Source organism: Astyanax mexicanus, chromosome 24 (genome assembly GCF_023375975.1).
Source record: "Astyanax mexicanus isolate ESR-SI-001 chromosome 24, AstMex3_surface, whole genome shotgun sequence".
In the NCBI taxonomy this organism is placed as follows: Eukaryota; Metazoa; Chordata; class Actinopteri; order Characiformes; family Acestrorhamphidae; genus Astyanax; species Astyanax mexicanus.
Genome location: NC_064431.1, coordinates 5,888,041 through 5,912,103, shown reverse-complemented (window position 1 = coordinate 5,912,103; position 24,063 = coordinate 5,888,041). Strand labels below are relative to the sequence as shown.

Genomic DNA, 24,063 nt, shown 5'->3' with positions numbered 1-24,063 from the left:
TAGTAATTTCCAGATTCACACAAAGAACCATGTGAAGTATCATTTTCAATTTAAAGTATATTATTCTATCATGTATTAAAGGGATTGGTTGGCATACTGCAATGGGTAACAATACCACTTTCTCCACTATAATGACGTACAAATATTTTGTTATATTGCTTAAGTACAAATATTACTTATCTATATTTTACTGGAGTAAATACTTTTCAGATGACTTTTTACTGCTACTCACATTACATTTTAAAAATGGCCTTGTTAGTCTGTTGGAAGAGACCAATTACTCCTTTAAAAGAAATCTAGAAATCCCATCCACATTAAATGCAGATGTCTCTGCACACATATAGTGGCTTACAAAATTTTAATTCATAATGCTTGAACATTTTCACATTTTGTCACAACCTTACAACCACAAATTTAAAGGTAAATTTTTTGAGATTTTAAATTAAAGGGATAGTTCGGTATTTTTGACATGAGTCTGTATGGCATCATCATAACCAGTGTCGTGCATCCACACTGACTTACCCCCCACAGCGTCCTGTGAGCCGAGTTCTTGTCCAGTTTAGGTCAAAGCGAAAGTAGTCCGGCATGTTTGCTGGGGTCAGGAAAATAACTCCTTTTTCTTCCCAAAGCAGTACGTGTTCAAAAGAGTGATTTATTTACATCACAAAAAACTAACCCTGCAAAAGTCACGCCTCGTAAATCACTTGGGTCCTACTTTCTCTCGTTCCATATCAATGCGCACAGCGCTGCAACCTGACAGCTAGCCTACGTGTTTGGGTCGCTTTGTTTACTTCTCGCTTGTTGACGCGTGCGCAGCTCGCTGTCAGAATGACGCGCACTGATACGAAATGAGAGAAAGTAGGACCCAAGTGATTTACGAGGCGTGACTTTCGCCGGACTACTTTCGCTTTGACCTAAACTGGACAAGAACTCGGCTCACAGGACGCTGTGGGGGGTAAGTCAGTGTGGATGCACGACACTGGTTATGATGATGCCATACAGACTCATGTCAAAAATACCGAACTATCCCTTTAAGTTTACAGTTGTAAGGTGACATAATGTGAACAAGTCCAAGGAGTATGAATACTTTTGCAAGCCACTGTATCCTGCAGCTCAGTGCGGTGTTCTTAAGCTTTCATAGGACATGACAACAGTCATGGGGCATGATAACAAATTCTTGTCCCATGACTTTTGGCATGGCAGTGAATGTATATCACCCTGGATATCAATATTATATCAATCAATATTATATTAAAAAGCCTGAAATATGAGTGCAGTGGTGCATTGAAGCCTCTCTAACCCTTCAGAGAAGGGGTGACAATAGGTGCATGTAAATCATTACATAATTATTCAGGAAATATTGTAAAATATAAGCAAATATTTTACAAATTAATGAAAATAAAAAAAACAGCAACTAATTCAAAGCAGTAGTCTGTGTTTTTCAGTTGCTACGGGACTCTTATCTGACTGACAGCTGTTCTAACCAATCAAAGCTTTTTTAAATGGCTTCTGCCCCCTTGTGTCTGCGTGCCTCTTCTCCTGATTTTTTGAAGGGTGTAGTAATGAGTATATTAGCAAAGTCGCAGAACAATCCAACCAATCAGATTCATGATTTTCACTACGGGGGCGGAGCCATGGCTGTGTAACCCCTTCTCTGCGCTGTGATGATGAAGGGGCTACGTGTTGCTTAATGTAAAATGGAGCTCATGCTGGATTAGTTCGATAGTTAGCTAGTTAACTATAATGGAATTGCAACGGTAAATGAGACAAATATTATATAAGTCATATTATATTAAAAAGCCTTTTTAAAGGCTGCCCTTCAATGTAAAACTAATTCACTATAATAATAGGCCTCCTGACTGGTGAGTATTTGGGTGTACTTAATGTTTTGGCTGACTTGGCGTCTTGTAGGCAATCATAAAAAAGAATGATATTTGTTGGCCAGCTGAAAATTAAGCATTGATTTTGTCTTTTGTAGCTGTTGTATTTTTGGGCTGTTAATGTGCATTAAGCTCATATAACTAAGTCGAGACAGAGAATATGTAGTTCTAATATTCATCTATGTGTATGTTGGGGGGGGGGGGGGGGGGTGTTGCAGAAGGTATACCCACTATATTAACTGCACGCCACTATGGGTATGGGCGTGGCCCAGATCTTATTCTACCGCCACGCTGTTCTGTACATACTGTGCTTCATATTGTTTACAACAAAAAACAAACTCATCACTTCTGGATATTTACTGGCTCCATCAAGCCATTAGTGGTTCTCATTGGCTGTCGTTTCACATTCAAATCATGCTCTGGCTTCAGCACTTGATCTTAATATCCCATAATCGCTGTTGTTCTTCCTCTCTTGGGGTCTTCAGTTTGACCCATTGACCTACTTAGGCTAGCATCAGTGTCAGGATCAGAATGTTCTAGGTGTGTGAGATGCTGTGTGAGAAGGTGTGTGATGGAAAGGTTTGATTGGACAGTCGTACTTGTTTATTGAAAGATAGGAAAGATTGGATTAGGACACCAGTCAGTTTAAAGCAGTCACTAAAACCGCACAGTGCAGTGTACTAGAGTGTGGGTTATGGGAGCATCTGGAATTGATTCTGTTGGTCTCTCCCTAAAATCAAAAGCATGTGTGACCTAATTTGTTGTCATGTCTGTCTGAGACATATTTAAGATTGTTGTCACAGCATAGTTCCTCTGCTCTCTTGACGTTCATTGACAAAGAATGTTCCAGCGAAATAACATTATGGCTACTGCTAAAAGCCCCCGGTGGATGTGGCCTTGGCCTATTATGGAGCCCACTTGAGATTCACTAAACCTTTGAAATATTATAGTAGATTAAACTCTAAAATCCCTGTGTTTGTCTATTGCTGTGACTTAGATGAAGATCAGAACACATTTAATGACTAGTTTATGCAGAAATCTAAGTAATCTTAAAGGGTTCACCTACTTTTTCTTGCAACTGTTTGTTGTAGACTGAAATCATTTGGTTGACATTTAAAGGATGAATACAGGACAAAAGATCAACATTTCAGCTTTTATTTCTAGGTATTTACATCTTAATCAGATTCACAGTTCAAAAGATCTTCAGCACTTTCTGTCGAAACTCAACCATTTTTTTTCTGAGCAAATATATTAGAACATAAAAATGTAAAATAGATTAAACTCTTTTGCTCTGACCAATTTTTTCGGTAACGCTTTACTTGGATGGTCCATTTTATGGCCTTGTTGATGCTCAACTGACATTCAACAAAACTGAATTGAATATCCATTAAATTTAACTTAACCCTATGTTGAATGTAAATAGTTCAAAATAGAACCTAACCCTACACCTAACCCTAACCTTAACCATTAATCAACCATAAAATCTTAAGATATTAAGATAAGCTTTTGGAATAGAGTTGAATGTAGGGTTATATTCAATAGAGAATCAATTACTTTCACCTTTTAGTTCATTTGCATTTAATAGACATGTAGTTGAATGTCAGTTGAGCATCAAAGAGACCATCAAATGGACCATCCAAGTAAAGTGTTACCTTTTTATTCTTAATATTTTGGATCAGTTAAAGAGCTAATCTCCTCATATTTGCAAATTTGCAAGCTACCATTATCTTAATAGCTTGTCTTCCATTCTGTCCACATAGCATCACATCAAATACTTGCAAATGTCTCATTCAGGTGCCTTCATCTTGAGACCGAAGCATCAGCTCACGCCTCACTCTGAGAAATTCTGTTAATGACTTTGAGTGCTCGCCAAGTCCAACGAGGCATAACTGACATTTTACCTTTCCTGCAATTCCACAGCATCGGGGGGTCGGACGCCTGGGCAAGCACGGCACTCATGGAGAAGAGAGGGAAACAGCAGACGAGAGCATTCAGGTGTAAAGAGGGAGGAGGCAGAGTGAAGCCTGGGCAGTGTGATGATGCTAATGCTCAGACACCGTCTGACCTGCTTTCTTATCAACCTCATTCAACTCAGGGCAGAGCGGATTTACAGCTAGCCCAGCTTTCATGCTCGGGTTCCTCTGTGGATGCTCTCAGACTGTATGTCTCATATGCAGACCTGACCTGGTTCTTCCAATAAGAACTTTTATGCCTTTAGTAATCATGTTGGACATGGACACTCATCATCCAAATGAAGAAGATTCATAAAAAGATCCCAAAAGGCATCAACGGACAGGAGTTAAACTTGGTGGGTCTATTCAGTGATGAGTCCCACTTTTGCCTTCATGGTCAAGGCCAAGGTCAATGGTTGGTCTCACATCCAAAAGGCCTGCAACCACTAACCCTACCTCCTCTGAATGCACACTCCCATATCCTATTCCAACAAAACAATGCTTGTCCACATACTGCTGCTATCTCAAGAGCTTTAAAGACAGTATGCACCACTTTAAAGATACTTTTCCATGGCCAGCCTTTTCGCCAGACCTATCCCCAGTCCAAAATGTGTGGGATATTTGCTATTAGACATGTTATTAACACTCTACCCCACTACAAATCTGCATAAACTACTAGTGATTCTCAAAAAATGAAAATATAATTTAACATTTACTTTATTTCAGTAATTTATTGTATCTGGGTCATTTTCTCTTGTAGGATCAAATCTCAACATAATTGCAGCCATTGTGATTGACCTAAAAAGGCTTTCAATGGTGAGTTGTAGATATTCTCACATACTAGTGCATCTGGCAAACTTGCCAAAATGTGGGCAGTTTGCCAAGTCCTGCTGGAAAATGAAATCTCTGCATCTTCATAAAAGTTGTCAGCAGAGGGAAGCATGAAGTGCTGTAAGATTTTGTGGGAAAACAAAACTGCACTGACTTTAGACTTGATAATAAAACACAGTGGATCAACACCAGCAGATGATGGACATGTCTCTCCAAACCATCACTGATCATCAGTAAATTTTATATTTCATTTGAAGGAAATCAAGGGAACCTGGAGGAAGAGTGGAGAGACACACAGTCCAAGCTGCTTAAGGTCTAGTGTGAAGTTTCCACCAATCAGTGATGGTTTCCAGTGATGGTAACTCAACAACTCACTAGTGAAAGTATTTTTACATTAAAAACAATGGCCGCAATTATGCTTTGAGATTTGATGCATCTACAAGAGCAAAGGACCCAGATACAATATCATGGTTTGTTGAAATACACTGTGGGTCAAAGACAAGTTCAGCAGTTTTCTCCAAAGTTTTATGGCTTCTCTTGTATTGTCTGAAACACATCAAGCATGGGGGTTAACAGTTGAGAGACCATTCAGCCATTAAAGCCTCTACACTTGGGACCACCCTGATGATAGATGAAAAAGACACAACTGTATAAAAGCCCAAAAATCACACCAACTGTACTGAGGCCTCATTTTTAGGTATATGCTTTGAAATTTACTTTGAAACAGCTGAAACGAAACCTGAATGTCCTTCTATCAGGTTCATTTAGTGATAAATCTGAAGGTATCCTTCCTTCTTTTGAATGGTCTAAACTGGTCTAAAATTAGCTAGTAAGCTAGCTAATTGACGGACTGTTAAGCATTATAGAGTACAGTACAGGCCAAAAGTTTGGACACACCTTCTCTTTTTCAATGCGTTTTCTTTATTTTCATGATTATTTCCATTGTAGATTCTCACTGAAGCATCAAAACTATGAATGAACACATGTGGAGTTATATGTACTTAACAAAAAATGAGAAGCTACTCACTGCATCAGTTAGAGTTTAAAAAAAAACTTGTTGCTACCTGAGACATAATCACCCATATAATAATCATCCAATGGATTTAATCTTAAATTGGTCTCAACTACCACAAAGCTTTGGCCTTATTTGGCCACAATATTTTATCACAAATGTGATTACTTGATATAATACAAAAACATAAAAGAAAACACCACAGTTTAGCTTTGTATGTTTTATTTTATTTCAAAACAGAAAAACAGAACCGTTGATACTTTATTGGAGATGATACATACTTGAATATTAGGAAACATGTTTGATGAAAAATAAACTGAACTTAATAAGATTTTGATTACAAGCTAAGGACTGGCCGTGGCTCGAACGGCTTCTTTTTTTTTTAAACAAGAGTAACACAAGAGATAAGTGCCTTTCAATGCAAGCTGAACATAATTCCAGACCTGGTCAGGAATTCCCATTCATCAAGACAAATCATTTGTGCACTACAATTTTTCACCAGGGGTAAACAAAAAAACAAAAAATCCAGTCAATACAGTAACACTGAGATTATACTGCGTTACATGTGTGTAGTGTACATGTAGTGATCTAGTGTGTATCGCAATTCCTGCGTTGCTTCAATTGGACTTTACAGTAAAAGATACTTTCTCAGAGAATGGAAATCCAGTACAATTTTTGGATTTGACAAATTAGCATTAAAGAAAAAGTAAAAAATAAAGAGACAGTGTGAGTCAAAGCCTGGTTATAATTATAAATCATTGGTATTACGCTACACAGGAACAGTTCATACTTGCATAACTGAGGAAATGCATCATTACGTACCCTGAATCAAGTCTCAGAAAGGTGAGAAGATACATTTCAGATGGCAACTGAGGTCTAATGATATTACAAAACAAACAAACGAATAAACAAATAACCAAACAAACAAATAAACAAACAATCAATCAATCAATCAAAGTAACTAACACTTAGCAACTTTAGCAAACCAAACTCCAGGAAATTTAAATTGTGGATTTGACCATCCAAAGACCCAACTTTTGGCTCACTCTATGTTGAATTTCTGGTCAGAGTCTTTCGTATGATGATGCAGTGCTAGCTAGCTTGGCCTATACAGCACAATATCAATCAAAATAAATCAATAGCAATATCATTATCCATATGAATATCAATATATGTGTTTTTAAGCTTTTAAGTATTTATTCATAAGCATTTACAACAGTAATTGAGTTGAACACATTGGGTTTTTTTTGTATTTTATTATAACAGAAATACAGAATCATGGGTTTCATGCCATTTCTTACGCATCTTATCTTATGCATTACACTTTACCATATACCATCATTGTTTTTTTTTAATTACTTACTGTTTATTTAAACTTTAATGGCAGTTTAAATGTCGCTGGTTTAACCAAACGTAACATTTGTTCGTTCTTTATTTATTTATTACCAAGTGTGAGAGTGTCTTGACTGTTGCCAAAATCTAACACAGCGTGAGGCCAACGGAGCCGCCCCTCTCCCAAACTACAAGTACTGCTCCCCTTTGTCTGGTGGAGAACTTTTAACATTTGCTCTGCAATTTAAAAGAAAAGAACATGTTTCAGTAAGCTTATCAGTTACAGACAGGACCTGAACACAGTGGGCTTCTGATAGACCTTCTTCTCAGATAGATCTCAGGACGTCCACCGGTCAGAAAAACAATGCAGCTTCTTATAGCTTATAGCTTATGTAATACATGTGTTATAACAGAACATAAAAGGTAAAGTGGGATACAGACAGTTGGTGTTGTTTTTATTTATTGGATTTTTTTATTTTTTTTGCATATATGCTATGACATCTTAAATCCATCCACCCATATTTCACATAAAACCATGTGTAAGGACAGTACATATTTACAGAGGTGTGGTTTTTAGGGATACGAGACAAGAAGGGGAGGAGGGCGGGGACGCGACACCAACATCAACGACAACAAAAACAACAATGGGCTAACAATGGTTCAACGCACAATGGTTCATGGTTTTTATTGATCAGGTGCTGATGAAAGGCACACAGGTTTTTAAAGGGTGCAACGCAGGCGATAGCGGAGAGACAAAGGTCCAAATTTGGAATAGGTGGGTGGAGGAAGTGGGGGGGAGGGACAGAGAGAGAGTGGAGCTCGGACAGTCCTCGAATAAAGGCGGGGTGGGGTTGGTCAGTCAGGGAAACTAGTCTCACTCAACAACTCAGCCCTGAATTAGAGAAGAGAAGAAAAAGAGAAAAGAACAGAAGACAGTCAGAGAAGAAGAACAGCATTAGAGGAGGTGGTTGGGAGATGTCGATAGATGGGTAAAGAGAGATTGAGAAAGAGAGAGAGAGAAAGAGAGAAAGAGAGAAACAAATCACAAGACCTCTTGATTCAATTGGCTTCTCAAATAGGGTTAATTCATTAAGAAGTAAAAAAAAATAGATTGGCACCAACATGAACTGAGGTTAGTACAGATGTTATAAAGGTGTAATAAAGCACAAAAGTAATAAGTAATAAAGAGTGCGCACCGTATGACATCATCATATCCATCAAATTCAATCATGTTTATGATATATTCATTATATTCATTCCCTGAGGCCGTTGGGTTTTGTGTTTGTATTATAGTACGTTATGCTAGTGTAATATACAGTGTATGATCCAAAGTTATGAATGTTATTAATGTTTGGTCACATATGATAAATACTGTAAATACTGTTATCTATACAGTAAGCTACAATAATTGTGTTGTTACTCGCAATGTATACAGTAATGCAATGCAAAAAAAAAGCATTTTTTCACCCTACAACCACAAATTAAAAAATATTATATTGAGAGTTTAAGTGATAGACCAACACGAAGTAGCACATAATTGAGTAATGGAAGGAAAATTATATGCACACAAAAAAAAAGTAAGTACAGATTTGTATTTAAAGAAGAGTACAAATCTTGTCGCTGGGGCTGTACCTTATAATGAGGTACAAAAAAGTACCTTTCAGTGAAAGTCCTTTTTTGTACCCATGTTTTTTGTGCCAGTAAAGATTATAAACATTATAAACTTTATCATCAACTAAATATGGCTCAAAAACTGGATGACCTAAAATTGTCTGGCTGTCAAATAAAAAATGTGCAATTAAATTATATATTGTTTATTAGTACAGTAATACAGAATACTGAATGTATCTTTTGGCTGGTTAAATGGTACAAATTTGTACTTATAGCTGTTAGAAATTACTTTGTACTTCAGAGGGAACAAATCTGACCCTGTAAAGACCAATAATGTACCTTTGAGTACAAAAAAGTACTCATATCGTACCTCTGTTTTTTAGAGTGCGTGGTTTACAAAAATTTAAATCAAATAAACATTTGAAAAATGTGATGTGCAAAAGTATTACAGCTGCAGGTCTATCTATTTACATCTTTGTAAATAACTAAAACTCAGCCAAGAGCATGGATTTCTGCAGCTCCTTCAGAGTGACCATGGGCCTGCTTCTTGTGGCTGCTTCTTTGACCAGTGCTCTCTTTGCTCAATCTGTCAATTTGGGTCTTCTTTAAGTTCTTAGATTTGCAGTTGTAAAATAACCTTCAACCTAACCCTGCTTTACATCTCTACACAACTTTATCTCTGACCTGTCTGGTGAGTTCCTTGGTCTTCATGATGCTGTTTGTTCACTATTGATCTCTAACAACCACTGAGGCCTTCACAGAACAGGTGTATTTATACTGAAACTAAATTGTACAGTGCTGGACTCTATTAACTAATTGAGTGACTTTTTATTTTTTAGGAGTTTCAGAGTAAATCATCACACTTTTTTTAGATTTTAATTTGATTCAAATTTTATAAACCATGTATCGTTTTCATTTCACGTCACTTCAATTATGTGCTACTCTGTGTTTGTCTATCACTTAAAATCTCTGTAAAATACATTAAAGCTGTAAAGTGACAAAATGTGAAACAGTTCAAGGAGTATGAATATGTTTACAATAAACTGTATGTCTTTTTAAGTGAATATAGGAAGGGGAATTAAAAACAAAACTTCATTTTAGATCCTAATACAAAAAAATACTGTCCCTTTTGGGTTGATGGGTAAAAAAATGGCTAAAATGCTACAAAATATATACTGTATATATAAAATGTCATTTTTTATCTTATAGTGGCAGGTGGCAGTATAAGGTTAGGATTTTTGTATATTGTAAGTAATAACTGTGAAAATATGAGATACAAACTCCAAAGTGCTGGTAAATAAACACCCAGACAGCCTTTCCTCTCTTCCTTCACCACAGACATCCCACCTCTACTGCGACTCACAGGATTCTCCTGAATATTGATAGAAGCCCTGATTACCACAAACGCTACGTCCATTATGTCTAATACTTTAGAAATCATTTTTCATGAGGAATGGACCAATAGTAAAGCTCCAAATAGAGTATATTGTGCATTATTTTGGATATAGACACTTTTATATGCCTTTTATAAAAGGCCTTTGTTTAAAACCAAGTATATAGCCAATAGTTCCCTTTACATATGGACTCCCTCTACATCTTGCTAATTTTGTAGATATGAAGACCCAATGGACTACACCTGATAGTTTAGTTGGATCAAAGTCAGATCATATTCTCAACACAAACTAACCAATCTATTAATGGTCTCAGTGTGGTCATTTTGGTCCGTACTCAGGTACGATTACTATATTCACACCCATGAAGAAAGGATAAAGTACTTTGGAGATTGTGCCACATACATTTTTTAGTAATAAAACCGGGAACTTGTTTCCTATCTTAGTAATTCAATAAAAACTAGTTTTATGAAGTCATAGAATTTACCATCATGATGCCCAACATATCAATTACCTACTAAGTGCTTGTGTTTGCTGAGTCTTTGTTTAGTATTGAAATGCCATGTGTTAACATGTTGTGTAATACAGTAACAAGAGATGTAAAAAAACTTTCAGTGAAGTGTAACACAAATGGCTCATTGAGCTGCTATACAAGAGGTGACACTAATGTATCTGCGTTTTAGAGACGAGAGTTTGGCAATTCACTTTCCGCTATGAAAATATTTGAAAATATAGGGTTTTTTTCTCTATTTTTCGCAGCATTTCTCAAAAAATCTCTCTTTATTCCTTAAAAGTCATAAAATGTTTAAAAGAACATGCCTGCCCAGGAGGTGGCGCTAGCATTTAACATAGTTTTTATGTGAAAAATGACTCCAAAAAAAGCCTAATAGCCAAATTAGACCTAAATACAGAGCAATCACAATAAGGTTTTCTAGCAAACTTAAGGCAAAATGTTCTTTGTCAAACTTACGCTGTAGATTATGTGTATCGATGACAGTTTGCTACGCAGCGGAAGCACGTCTATACTTCTACACGCACGTATTAGCGGTTCTGCGTCGCTCTACAGTTTAAACTGCGAAGGTGGGAATGTGTGGGCGGGAAAACAAAGCCCAGTGGACCAATCACAGCTACGGCTGAGGTTTGACTCAGAAGTATAAATTGGCCTTAAGGTGTTAAAACCATCAATCTCAAAACCTAGCTTCACTTATCATAATAAAAAAACTATTTAAAAAATAGAAATCAGAAATTAGACACAGTCTATTAGAAATGAAGTAATTGTAGATTTTTCCAAATGTGACTTGTGTATCCAGTTGGCCAGTTAACTGTTGTATTTTGCACAAAAATATTAAAAGCATAATTTTGGAAATCTACACTTATGATCAGTAAAATTAATCTCCATATTCAATTGGCTGAAAGGCCAAAACACAGAGCAAAGGCAACAATTTAGAAAATATCTAGATACTACATGTGGATGTGTCCTTTATCGTAGCTTTATCCTTGGTTTGGGACTGAACCGAGATTATCCGCATTTAAATGTGGTAATTTCTGTCCATATTCAGGTATGATTACTATATTCTCACATGTCCAAACAAATCACACTAAAGGTAAAAAAGGATTTTTTGACTCCATATTTAAACACTAATTTGGAGATTGTGCCATAAACTTTTTTTCTCAGTAATAATAAAACCTGGAATCTGTTTTCTTACTCCAACATTACTGTAGGAATGAGAAAACAGACTGTTCTTAATTACGTGTGCAGTTTTCCCTAGAAAGTAGGCCTCTCTTGTTTTGCTATCCACAGTCCATCTTTAACTATTTTTCTTTATGGAAGCCAAAGCCCCAGTCCCCGCAATGGGGAGGTTGGAGCCCCACTAACCGGTCAACATGGCCATAAATAATGTCCCCTAATGTTTTGAGAGAAATTGCCTGCGCGAGAGCGGACAGTGAAAAGCTCATAACTGCTGGTCTCCTCAACAGTGTGTAAATGTGGCCACGGCTGGTGAGGAATGCTGAGCTTTTTTTCAAACAGAGCTCCAACCATACAGCCTGGGCCAGGCCAGCAGTGAAGGTCTGCATGGTTCTGTCTCTGATGTATCGATATATCCCTTTCTTTTTAGGGGTTTGCTAATCTTAATCATGGTCCGACTCCAGATTATGCTGCTGGTCACTTTGAACATGCTAGCTACGATTTAAGGAGAACACCTTGGGCTCACTAATTGCCATTTTTTGGCAATTAGTCATTTTCTGAGGCACATTTTTGATCCTACTCTCAACATGTTTGTTCTTCTTAGCTTGGATGGCCTTGATCCCAAAACAAGTCTCTAAATCACTATGGTTCTAGGTTAATTTGAGAATTTCCGTACTTTTAAAACTGTTCTTATGTAAAATACAATAAGAACTTTAGGTATAAACTATAAATGAACAGTGCATGTTTATAAAGAGTGTATGGACTCAAGGCCTGTGGTGTGTGCGACAGAACCATAAAAGAGAATATACTATATTCCAGAAACAGAGCTGGTAAAGTGGGAGAAGCTCTGTCTCTTGTGCCCATTAACACTGTCTTGGTTTGATGTAGTTGTAGCTGTAGTGTTTTTTTTTTTTTACACGTACTCCCTGGCTGTAGAGGGTTGTGATTGCCGGTAGTACTGCTGCCCTCTTCTTTCATCGTCGATGCAGGAGCAGCAGAGGAAGGAGCCGCCCAGCATCGTCAAGCAGGCCGCCGCCCAGCCCACAAAGAGGGCGGAGCCAAATTCATACCTGAAACAGAAGTAAAAACCCATTGTGGAACTACTCTCCAGAAAAAAGACATAGCGCCCTATCTGCGTTAAAATATCGTTAGAGTATAGGAAAAAAATCTACACTGATGGGCGTGTTGGTCTGGAAGTGAGGTGTGTTCAGGTAAATTTCTGGCCTGTTTCAATATATTTTGGCAGAGGAAAACACTGATGCGCCACTGATTGATTAAAATCCTGACAACAGTCAACAGTCAATAGTCAGAGCTCATTCCTATAGGTGCGCCCAGCGTGCATACACCCCCACTAAACACACACACGGATGTGCTTCAGAGCCAAACCCGACTTTTAACTCAACAATAAACAAAATAAAGAATAAAATAATGACACTACTGTCCCTTAAAAGAGCTGCTAGAGTACCTTCACAGCGTGAACGCTCATGTTAGTATTCTCTGCTGCGACACGCAAAGTGCCACGCTGTTAAGATATGAACCTGCCAAAGTCAGAGTGAACTTGGCTCTTTTTAAGTGACACACTAATTGTCACGTTATTTCACGTTATGTCCAAAACACATCCATGATAATTAAGATTATTTGTTCATGCTTTTTGCGTGTTTTTCAAGCCGCATAAGGCGTATTTTTTGCATGCTGTCCATACCAAAGACACACCGACATGCCCTAAGTCAAGCTGTGCGTTCCGCAACTGAAGGGTGCACTATACATCACTAAAACAGGTAAAGCATTTTATTGCATTTGACAAGGTGTCAATCTGTCTGTCTGTCTATCTATCTATCCATCCATCCATCCATCCATCCAACCACCCACCCACACACCCACCCACCCATCCAAACACCCACCCACCCAATCCAACCAACCACCCACCCACCCAATCCAACCAACCACCCACCCATCCACCCACCCAATACACCCACCCAATACAAAAAATTGCTTTTGTTCCAAGCCACTCCCACTCTATTATAATAGCACTGAGAGTTGGCTGTGAAATATTTAGACTTTTGTCAGTATAGGGTAGTTGTATATATAGTTGACTGACCTACATTCTCATTTTTTTCTTTACTTAGTTGAGTAGTTCTTTCCATAATATGGATTAGAACCCCTGCAGGTATGTAACAGTATTAGACGTTAACCTGACATAATTTTTGTCATCTGATGTCATGACCCACATTTAATCTGAAATTAACATCTACTGACATTGGTGGCCAGCAAAGGAAATTACTCCAATAGAGCTATTCACTGTATACCTGTAACTCTACCTCTTCACTACTTTACAACTGATGCTCTCAAACACTTTATTAAGAGACAAGAAATTCCTTACCTGGCATTCGCAGGTGTGTTGGGGTCAAAAAAGTGATAGGACACTTGTGTAGCGTACCAGGACACCGACACCAGTGTGCAGACACCTAGTGGTGAGATACAAATCAAACTTGATTTAAAATAACAGCACAGAAAATGAGCGTTATCTACATGCAGTTCACTCAAAGACTCAGCATACCACTGAACTGTCCACTTCCTGTTTACTGCTGTCTGTCAGCAAGGACATAAACGATCCTGGAGCCGAGACCCAGGAAACCACACCATCCCGTTAATGGAGGAATGATGAAATGTAATTAAGGAAGTTGTTTACTGAATCTGACGCACAGCAAGCGGGAATGGAATGAGCAGCTCTTTTCTTTACTCACGTGTGAAATAATGTAAGCTGCACTTTCAGTAGCTGTGCTGTCCTGACAATGCAACAGGCTGTTAGTAGAGTCTGAGCTGATTTGTACAATTTAAGATAATTCTGTAAATGTGTATTTACCTCAGAATACAAAAAGAGAGGATGTAGAGCTAGATTGGCACATTTTTTTACACTATTCGGCTGCACTATCTAAGCTTATCTATTTTTTGCTGTTCTATATTTACGTCAATTAATTGTTGAGTGCTTTTTTTACTCACTATTTTGTATTTATTTATTGTATTTATGAAACTAAAGATGTTAATTTGGTTATTGAGGTCATTGATATATTTGGATATAATTTTAGAAAATGTGTAGTAAATACAAGTATAATACATCCATTTAGATAATATATATATATATATATATATATATATATATATATATATATATATATATATATATATATATATATTGTATACTGTAGGTAAACATATTTAAATATGTTTAATTAAAAATAGCAATGGAAATAAACTGAGCTTTAGAAATGGTTATAAAAAAAGTTATCATTTACAAAGCTTTTGTCTGTAGTAAAGCAGTGCTAAAACAGATGGTGTTTCATCACTTTCATCATAATAACTAGAAAAAGACACAGAAACACAGAGAACTCTGTAACTAAAAGTAAATTAAAATTAAAAGTAATTAAAAGTAGAAGTCTTTTCTTTAGAGAAATTACAGATGAAGCCAGTGAGCAGAGAGGACTGTTTTCTACAAATTTAAAAGACTCTGTAAACTGGAGAAAACTGCTACAGGAAGAGTCATGTCTGGCTGACAGCTTTAGCTCATCTTAACATGATTGGTCTCAGTCAAGTCTCAGTTTCAGCCGTAAAGAGAAGAGAAGAATTAGTGGTCTGACAGGTGAAGAAATGCAGTAATAAAGTCATTGTTAAGATGAGAAAATTAAAAAAGCAGCTTGTCTGGATCAAATAGCACTACTAGTGGACTATTAAACAATAGGGGTGTTCTAAAACTTTTGACCAGTAGTCAAAAGTTTTAGACATAACATAAAACTATTAATCTATAATAATACACATAAATACTATTATACATAACACATATAATGTGGCACATGTTTTGGTGTTTAGAACTGTGTAGTTATACAATAATAATATATGTAATAACAGTGTAACTACTGGTAAAGTTTGCATTGTTACATACTTATTACAGTTGTACAGGTTATGCATTTTGTCTTCTAAGCATCTAAGCTACTTTAAAGAATCTTAAATACAATACAAACATGTTTTGGTTTGTTTAACACATTTTTTTTTTTTGCTAATTGATTTCATATTTTCTTTTCATAGATTATTAGTTATTTCTTTAGTATTAATCTACAATGCAGAGGCACTACAAAATACAAAATAATGGAACTACATTTAAGGTGTGTCCAAACTTTTGTCTGGTACTGTATGTGTTATACATGCTTTTGTTTACATAAATGATGTTGTATGTTAGTTGAATATTGTTGCTTTTACATAGCACTTAAATTTTTTGTTTACAAGGATTTGCTGACTGATTTTAGTTTCAAAATAAGCTAAAAATTATTTACACACTTTTGCACATGATTGTGGGCAGTGGTGGCTGAGGGGTTAGGTTCAGTGGTTAGAGGTTAGAGTCGATACTGTGGCCCTTGAGCAAGGCCCTAATTCCTCACTGCTTTACAGGTGCTGCAGAGATGGCTGCCCACTGGTCTGGGCATGTGTGCTCACTCTAGTCACAGATGGGTTAAAGACAGAAGCTGTGTCGTGTCTTCTGAAGTTAAAGATATGAACACTGGAACTCACCTGCGAGTAGGAACAGCCCTCCTCCAGCCACAGCGATTTTGTTTTTGGTGGATGGGTTGTTGTCGCCCACCTTGGTGCACTTCATGCCCACGACGCTCACGATAATGCCGATGAATCCCATCAGCACTGAAATGACCATCAGCGCTCGGCATGTCTGGATATGTACTGGAGAGATCATAAACACAATTACACAATTAACCATTTAAACTGCAAAAAAAAATGACATGCACACATCAGCATTCCTGAAAAAAGCCCAGATTTTGGGAATCTACATCTTGGAGAGAGTTTTTGAAAGCGTTTTCAAGAGTTTTCAGCTAAATTAAAATACTTAAAAAATATTTTTTTTTCTGAAAGAGGCCAAAACCCAGACAAAAAACCTATATAAAACCTTTATTTAAAATACTAAAAAAAGTGTATATATGCAAATTGTGCCTAATTTGGTAAATTAACATACACAGACATCGACAGTCAGTGACCTCACAAAGACCTGATGATCTGAACAGCTTAGTCCCCAGGGTTTCCTGCAGCACTTCATAATTAGGGCAGCCACCTTGACCACAAATGCCCCCCACCTTGACTACGCCCACTTCCACTAAAAAATATAATCTGCTGCATCCATGCATGCATAGACAGGAAAAGAGGAAAGCATTGGTTGGTTAAATATGTTTCTGTGCCATCCATCACCTGTTGCTACACCAACATTATTATCAAAAAAAAATCCCACTTTTTTACCCCATTTAGCTTTGCGATTTGTCAATACCCCAATACCCCAACTTCTCAGCTAGACCTCCCCTATCACTAGCAATGCTCTAACACTTGGAAGGTGAAGACTAGTCGTCATGGGAAGGAGGTACGATCTTTTATTTGTCATCTCAGCTAAACATATGAATCAAATGAAATGAGTGTCCTTTAAACTGCTTGGCATAAAGTTAAGTTCCAAAAGCAGTGTGTAAGACGGGTGGAGGAGAACATGATGCCGAGATGCATGAAAACTGTGATTAAAAACCAGGATTATTCCACCAAATATTGATTTCTGAGCTCTTAAAACTTTATGAATATGAACTTGTTTTCTTTGCATTATTTGATGGCTTAAAGTTCTGCTTCTTTTTTTGTTTTGTTATTTCAGCCATTTCTCATTTTCTGCAAATAAATGCTCTAAATGACCATATTTTTATTTGGAATTTGGGGGAAATGTTGTTCGTAGTTTATAGAATCAAACAACATTGTTCATTTTACTCAAGCATATACCTATAAAGGTACAAGAAACTGTGAATTTGGCCCATATATAGAATATATTGGTTTGAAAGTCAGAAATTGAACAATAGTCCTACTCAAAAGCAGGTCCAAACTGAAACATAACTTATAACCTCAGCATTAAGCACGAGAGGAGATACACTAAAAACATGCCTGAATTGAATGATAAATGTAAAGTTTGCACTGGTGTTTATGACATCACAAAACTGGCTGTTTAGTTTTCAGTGCACTTCTTAGTCCGCATGGCGTGTGTTTGAGCGGCAGCCACTCCGAAATTCCATAGATAGCCCACACGGTTTTCAGTGCATACATAATGCCGTAGGAGGGACATTTTTACATGTTTCGCACAGAGAGGATTAGTGTGGCTTTTTCCTACAAAGGGGGATTGTTTTCATGGCTCTGTCGCCCCTTTTGTATGTGGCAGATGCGTACAACATGTGAGCCCACCTACAACAATGGCTTCTTAATGTCTACCAAAGAGCAGCCAACAGGGCTACCCACCGTCTCCAGCCTTTTCTTTTCTTTTCCTCAACTTTCAACTCCTTCAGAAGCTTTGGAAAACACTTCCTAAAGATAGCTCTGTTTTATCATCCTGGACGACCCTGAGAAAATCCAACAGAAGCAACACAAAAGAAAAGAGGACGAGGAGTTTCATACATGAGACGGGGCAATAAAACACGCTTCTCGACGTTTCAAAGATGAGATTTGAAAAAGGGAGCTGTCTCGTAATGTTTTGATGTCAGATTAATGTGGTAGAGGTCCCCTTTGAAGGAACATTTGAAGATTTTAGTAGCAAATAATAGAGTTTTTTCTCAGTTTCAGCCCCTCTTTCATCCTCTTCCCTGGCTTTATTTCTTGATTTGTATGGAAGGAGTCTGCTTTGACCCAGCAGGGTGCTGCTTTGATCCTGAGGTCCTGCTTGAATAGGAGTAGTTATAGGTTCGGGGTTAGCAGAGGGGCGGAGGCTGCCTCCCACAATCCACTAGCCAGTGCCAAGGTTGGCCGTGCCTGGCACAAACAAAGAAAGGCCAGTGAGCGTGCACTCTGGCAGAGCACATACTTCAAGAGGATGCGTGTGTGTTGCATTGTCCATTGTCCACTTGCTTGTGGGCTGTTTCTCGGACGTCATGTCAGAAGAACCAACTCTTTACGCATTCCTAACACAAACAAATTGGACATTTTTGACGTCATGTTTTTTTTATATCAGAATTCCTCTGAATATTCACTAATGTAGCGCATTTTTCACTTATGACTTTTAGTTCATGCCAATGGTACAACAATATGGACAAAGATATGCTTTGGTCAAGGAATGGTTTGAGGACTTAACCATGAACCATGTGCCATGTGTTTGTTTGAAGGCCAATATTGGGTTAAGGATATACAGATTGCTTTGCACAAACAAACAATACTAAAATTATACTGAAATATCATGAAATATCATTTACATGCTTTTAATTGAACTGCTATCCCCCCTATGGCTATTGTTACCATTGTCCCAGATGTTGGACTGTTTGACGGAGAGTGAGGTTTGTTCCTGAGGCCACCAGATTGCTAAATTAACATTAATTGATATTAATTGTTTAGACATTGGACTAATTATTTTTGATTAGTATTTTTATATAGTTTGTGAGGCTTTTAAGAGTTTAGCTCTAAGTTCCTAGCTGGGATCTGAACTCACGATTGCCACATACATGATTAGTAGCAGTTAGACAGTAGGGCCACTCAAAAGCTGTGAAATTACACTGTTTTAAAACAGTTGTGAATTTCTAAACCATTACCATTCTGTTGTACATGACTTCATATGTCTAGAGTAGCACAACTGTCTAATGGCCTGCTTGTCAACAGACAGGAGTTCATATGTTTGAATCCCATGAACACCCCAACCATCCATAGTCAGGAGTCTGAGACTAGGGAGAAGCATTTGAAGCGTTTCCCCCACTGAAATGCATCACAACAAATCATGTAAAAATTTTCTCTCTGCGCATTGGTCAAAACTTGTTGGCTGAGATGGAATTTCACGTTCTCACCACAAACCTCTTCAGAGTTTCAATTTTAGATCAGATTGAGACCACCTCTCCTCAAGGTGATTATTTCATTTAGTGTGGTTGATCCAAATCTGAGTCAACTCAAGAAATGTCCTGTAATCAGTTCCAAATAATTGTAAAGTATACTGCAATTTCCATGATATTTAAAGTGGGTTTCATTTCAAAGCTCCATACCCAACATTTTTGCTTATTATTTTGAACACACACATTAAAACTAAGGAAACATATCAATTCAATATCAGCAAAATACTGTACAATCCATTCCAAACATTATTATTACAATCATTTTTAATTAAAATGACTACTAAACCTATAGAAGTATATCAATTCTACTGCAATCTCAGCTTCAGCCTCAGTTTTGAGGACACTAGGGACTAAGAACTAATTTTGACTCCTCTCTGGCCTTTTCTAGTTTACTGCATCATCTGCGCAAGGAGGCTTTGTCCCCACTGTCCAGCGGTCAGCTGACAGCACAAATACTAACAATTATTCAAGAGAGGACATCAGAACGGCTGGTGAGGGGACAAACAATGCAGGCCTGTATAGGAGGCTGTCTGTATATACATAAGCTAGAACATTGCAGTCACTATCCATCCAGATGACCTAAGAGTGGGCAACAATAGCCCTGGCAAGGGAGGGGACAGTGGAATCAGACGGTCCCATCACCGTTTGTGGACGGAGGGGCGAAGATTCCAGCACGGGTTGTACAGTAATCAGTTTCAGAGACAACTCTGGCTTTACCCTGTGTTGTTTTGTGTGATGAACTTTTGGTTTATTCGTTTTTTTTTTTCCTGATACAGATATTAAAGCATTGTCCAATATTAAATTCATGCTTTTTATTGCCGAGATATCTGCAGATTAAAAAAAATATATAAAATTGACAATACTGTTATCCCAAACACATCCCAAACCACATACATATTATGTATAATATATATATATATATATATATATATATATATATATATATATATATATATATATATATATATATATATATATATATATATATATTTTTTTTTTTTTTTTTTTTTTTTTTTTCAGTTTACAAATAATGATGTGATAATGCATGCCTAGTGTATATATTACCATTAGAGTTAGGCCTGTTAAGACACAGCAAAACAATAGCAGTGTGTTGTGTGGGGACGTGCATTTAGCATTCTGGACATATCTGTGGCATTTGCCTCAACACTGGCCTTTTCTTCTCAAAACAACTGCTATTCATGACGTCGGGACAATAAGCTGTTTTTATGACATCCTTATCGATACAGGATCGCAACTATATCTGTCGCAGTGTCTTAAAAGTGATAAAAGTAGGAATGCGACCAGTCAATAAAATATGTCCAACGAAATTATGTATTACATTGAGAAATGTGTTGTTTAATTGTATAATTTTTTTTTGTTTCTGCAGTGTGGAACATTCTTTGTCACAAGACATCTCCCCAGAGAGGGATTTGAACTTACTGTATAAGCTTCTCATACTTCATATACAGGCACTTAGACCGTAGGGCCACTCAAGAATTGAGAAATTACACAGTTTTTCTTAAAAAAAAACATAGTTCTAAGTTTTTTAGATGCAAAACAACTACTAAGTGAAAAACAAATTGTTAAGGAAGAAACCACACACTTTTTACACTCTATGCTTTAATTTAAAGCTGGTAGAAACTAGAGAAACTAGAGAAGTAGCATCCAGCCCTGCCTAGTGGAACAATATCTGTCACAGTATCATAAAAGTGACTGACAAAAACCGGGAGTGCCACTCTTTGCCAAAACGCGTCCAGCGATATTAAACATTCCCTTGAGAAACGAGCTGTAATGAAGTTTTATGGACATCTTCTTTGGATTACTGTGTGTGATGAGCAGGAAATGACTGCGACTCATTAAATTCCAATCAGCATGCCACCGCCAAACTGACAGTGACAGTGGCTCTAAATACTGATTAATTGCAGGCTAACGGCATCCCGCATTATTTCGACACACTGTTGTTGTCGTGAATGACAACTTCGCTGGGGTTGCCTGTGTGTCACATGACGCTTTAATTATCGCATGTCAACCGCTGCACATATTTTAATTTGATGGATTTCACAGAGCCAATTGAACCCATATGCTTGTGCTACTAGCCGAGCTGATTACGTTTTTTCTTTTTCTTGTCTTTCTTTTTTTCCTTTCTCAGCAGCATCTGTTAGAGTTAGGTGGCCTAAGGGTCAAGTGATGGAAGGAAAGAAGGAAAGAAGGTTCTTGAAGGAAGATCAAGTTTCAAAATTATGGTTCCTATAATAAAAGTCCCATTACCTCTGACCTTCCTGAAGTTGTGTACCATATGATACCTTTGCAAGCATTTGAGTTATAGCTACTTGTGAGTAAAGCAAAGCCCAGCAATCAGACTGGGAGGCGGGGAGTCGGTTAACAGTTGTTATACTCCTCATACTTAATAAGCAGCAGTTAGACTGTAGGGCCACCCAAGAGCTGTGAACTTCATAAACCCTTCATAAAATCACAATCTAATTAACTTAACTTTTCTGTCCTTAAACATTTTTTGGATACAGATATGTACACTGCTTTACAGCCTTTTACAGAGTGAAACAACTGCCTGTCTAACTGCTTGTCAAGAGACAAGAAACCATAAGTTCAAATCCAATCAACACCACAAGTCTTCCATTGTCATATGATTTATACAGACTAATAATTTTTACTAAATTGACTGATTCTTTTGAGTCAGATCAATGAAAAAAAAAAGGATTGTAGACTTACAGAACTAACATATGTGTACTATTAGAACTTGAACTGATTAAATTAAGGTTATCTAGCCAAGCAATCTTAAGCAATCGGAAGCTGATTCCATCAACCGTGTAATACTTACTATCCAGCGAGAGCAGGGAGTCGAATATCTTGCACTGCACCTGTCCCGTACTCTGGAATGCGCAAGACATCCAAAGGCCTTCATAGAGCCCTACTGCCATGATGATGGCATCCCCTGCGTACGAAGACTGCTTCCACTGGGGAAGCACTGTGGTGGAGATGATGCCGATCCATCCTCCCAAAGCCAAGAAGTAGCCCAGGAGCTGAAATCCTGAGTTCGCCATACTTATTTCGAGTTGTTCTTTGTTGGGATTTCAGTTGTGTATGTTTAAAATATAAACCTAGCTTGAGTTCCGTAAATTGTAATTTGGTTGTAATTCTTAGACCTTGCAACAAGGTACTGCTCTACGAAGACACCTGTTCTGATGAGGAACTTTCCCACAAAGACATTCAAACAGATGGTGTCCTCAAGGTTCCCCAGGCACTTCAAGCGAGCAAAACTGAATCAAACAAGTGAAAGGAAACAGTTTCTTTCTCTTTTTTCCACCTTTCCTGTCACTTGCTGCAGCTGTGTCCTCTTGTCACTCACGGCACTTTCAGTATATGGCATTTGGAGGCGTCTCCCAACTTCTGTCCCCAGGACTGGCATCAATCAGGAGAGGAAACAGTCACTGTCCTTGATGGGAGCTTCTAGTCTTCTTGCTTTCTTGCTTTCTTGCCTCCTCTCAGAGGTGCCCCCCAGCCTTGGGGTACTCTAGGTGGCCCTAGAGAGAGGATTTGCTTCGGTTAGGCTCGGGCTGAGAGCTGCTCTGGAGACTGCATAGCTGCTGTTGTCACACTCCTGTAGGACTGCGGGATGGTGCTTGGGGGGTGGGCCGAGTGGCAGCAATAAGGGAAAAAACAGAGGGAGTACTTCAGAAGGGGGGAAAAAAACTCAGCCTTGACAAGCTGAATGCAAAAAAGGGGGCGGAGAGTCAGCCCCTCTCAGGACACGCCCACTTAAAAAAGAATGCTGAGAAGCTTCTGCTCATTAAACCCATATGGTATGAGCAAAGCTGAACCACAGAATTAGGACTGTTAGTAGGAGTGTGTTTTGTAATCCCAACTCCCAATTCCTGTGAATACCCTTACAGGCATGATGGCTTCAATCCACAGGTTGCTTGAGCAAGAACTTTCCAGTTCCAGCCAGTGGGAAAGCCAGTGGGGCACAAGGGCAGGGTGTTACCACCCCAGACTCATCCCAGACTCTCATTTGTGGCGCTCCATTTGCATCTGCTTTAACCGACCCTGTGGAAGAAGCGCGCCCGTCCTGGAAACCCCACAACAACACACATAAATCAGCCTGTAAAACGGTGTCCTCATGAAAGGAAGTGTCACCCCCAGACAAAACCTCCTGCTTCTGCTGGAGATTTAGAGGCCAGCCTATGATAGCGCTGAGGATCTCCATGGGAACCTTGCTCAATTTAATCCTTGAGAGAGGCTACTGGAGAGAGAGTGTGGGTCATAGTGTAAGGAAAGGTGGCGCCTTTTGGATTAGTCACACAGTAGCTGGAGCATACCTTGATCAACATGTTTGTTTGTTGGGCAGAAAATAACTTTAAAGGGGCCAATATCATGAAAACAAAACACATAAAAAAGTGTAAAAGTGTTGAAGAATGATTGCAATCACACTTTTTGTTATACACAAGTTTATATATTTTCATACAAAA

General features: G+C 38.0%; 1 protein-coding gene across 2 annotated transcripts; it reads right to left on the bottom strand.

Moving 5' to 3' along the window:
* Window positions 1-5,880: 5,880 nt before the first annotated feature.
* cldn19 (claudin 19) lies at window positions 5,881-23,260 on the bottom strand. 2 transcript variants are annotated; one of them, XM_007251410.4, is made up of 5 exons: window positions 22,416-23,260; window positions 16,257-16,421; window positions 14,077-14,161; window positions 12,620-12,766; window positions 5,881-7,244 (listed from the first exon to the last, which is right to left on the bottom strand). In XM_007251410.4, exons 1-5 carry the CDS (start codon window positions 22,636-22,638, stop codon window positions 7,196-7,198), a joined length of 669 nt encoding a protein of 222 aa, XP_007251472.1. In that variant the 5' UTR covers window positions 22,639-23,260; the 3' UTR covers window positions 5,881-7,195. The 2 variants fall into 2 exon arrangements, with proteins under 2 accessions (XP_007251472.1, XP_007251473.1); XM_007251411.4 differs by having other exon boundaries at window positions 5,881-7,899; window positions 22,416-23,259.
* Window positions 23,261-24,063: the final 803 nt, after the last annotated feature.

Coding starts and splice junctions, on each gene's coding strand:
- cldn19 (XM_007251410.4), bottom strand. CDS start 22,638: ATGGCGAACTCAGGATTTCAGCTCCTGGGCTACTTCTTGGCTTTGGGA. Junction 16,422..22,415: donor CTCCCTGCTCTCGCTGGATA/GTAAGTATTACA, acceptor TGATCTCTCCAG/TACATATCCAGACATGCCGA. Junction 7,245..12,619: donor CAACCCTCTACAGCCAGGGA/GTACGTGTAAAA, acceptor TTTAAATTGCAG/AGCAAATGTTAAAAGTTCTC.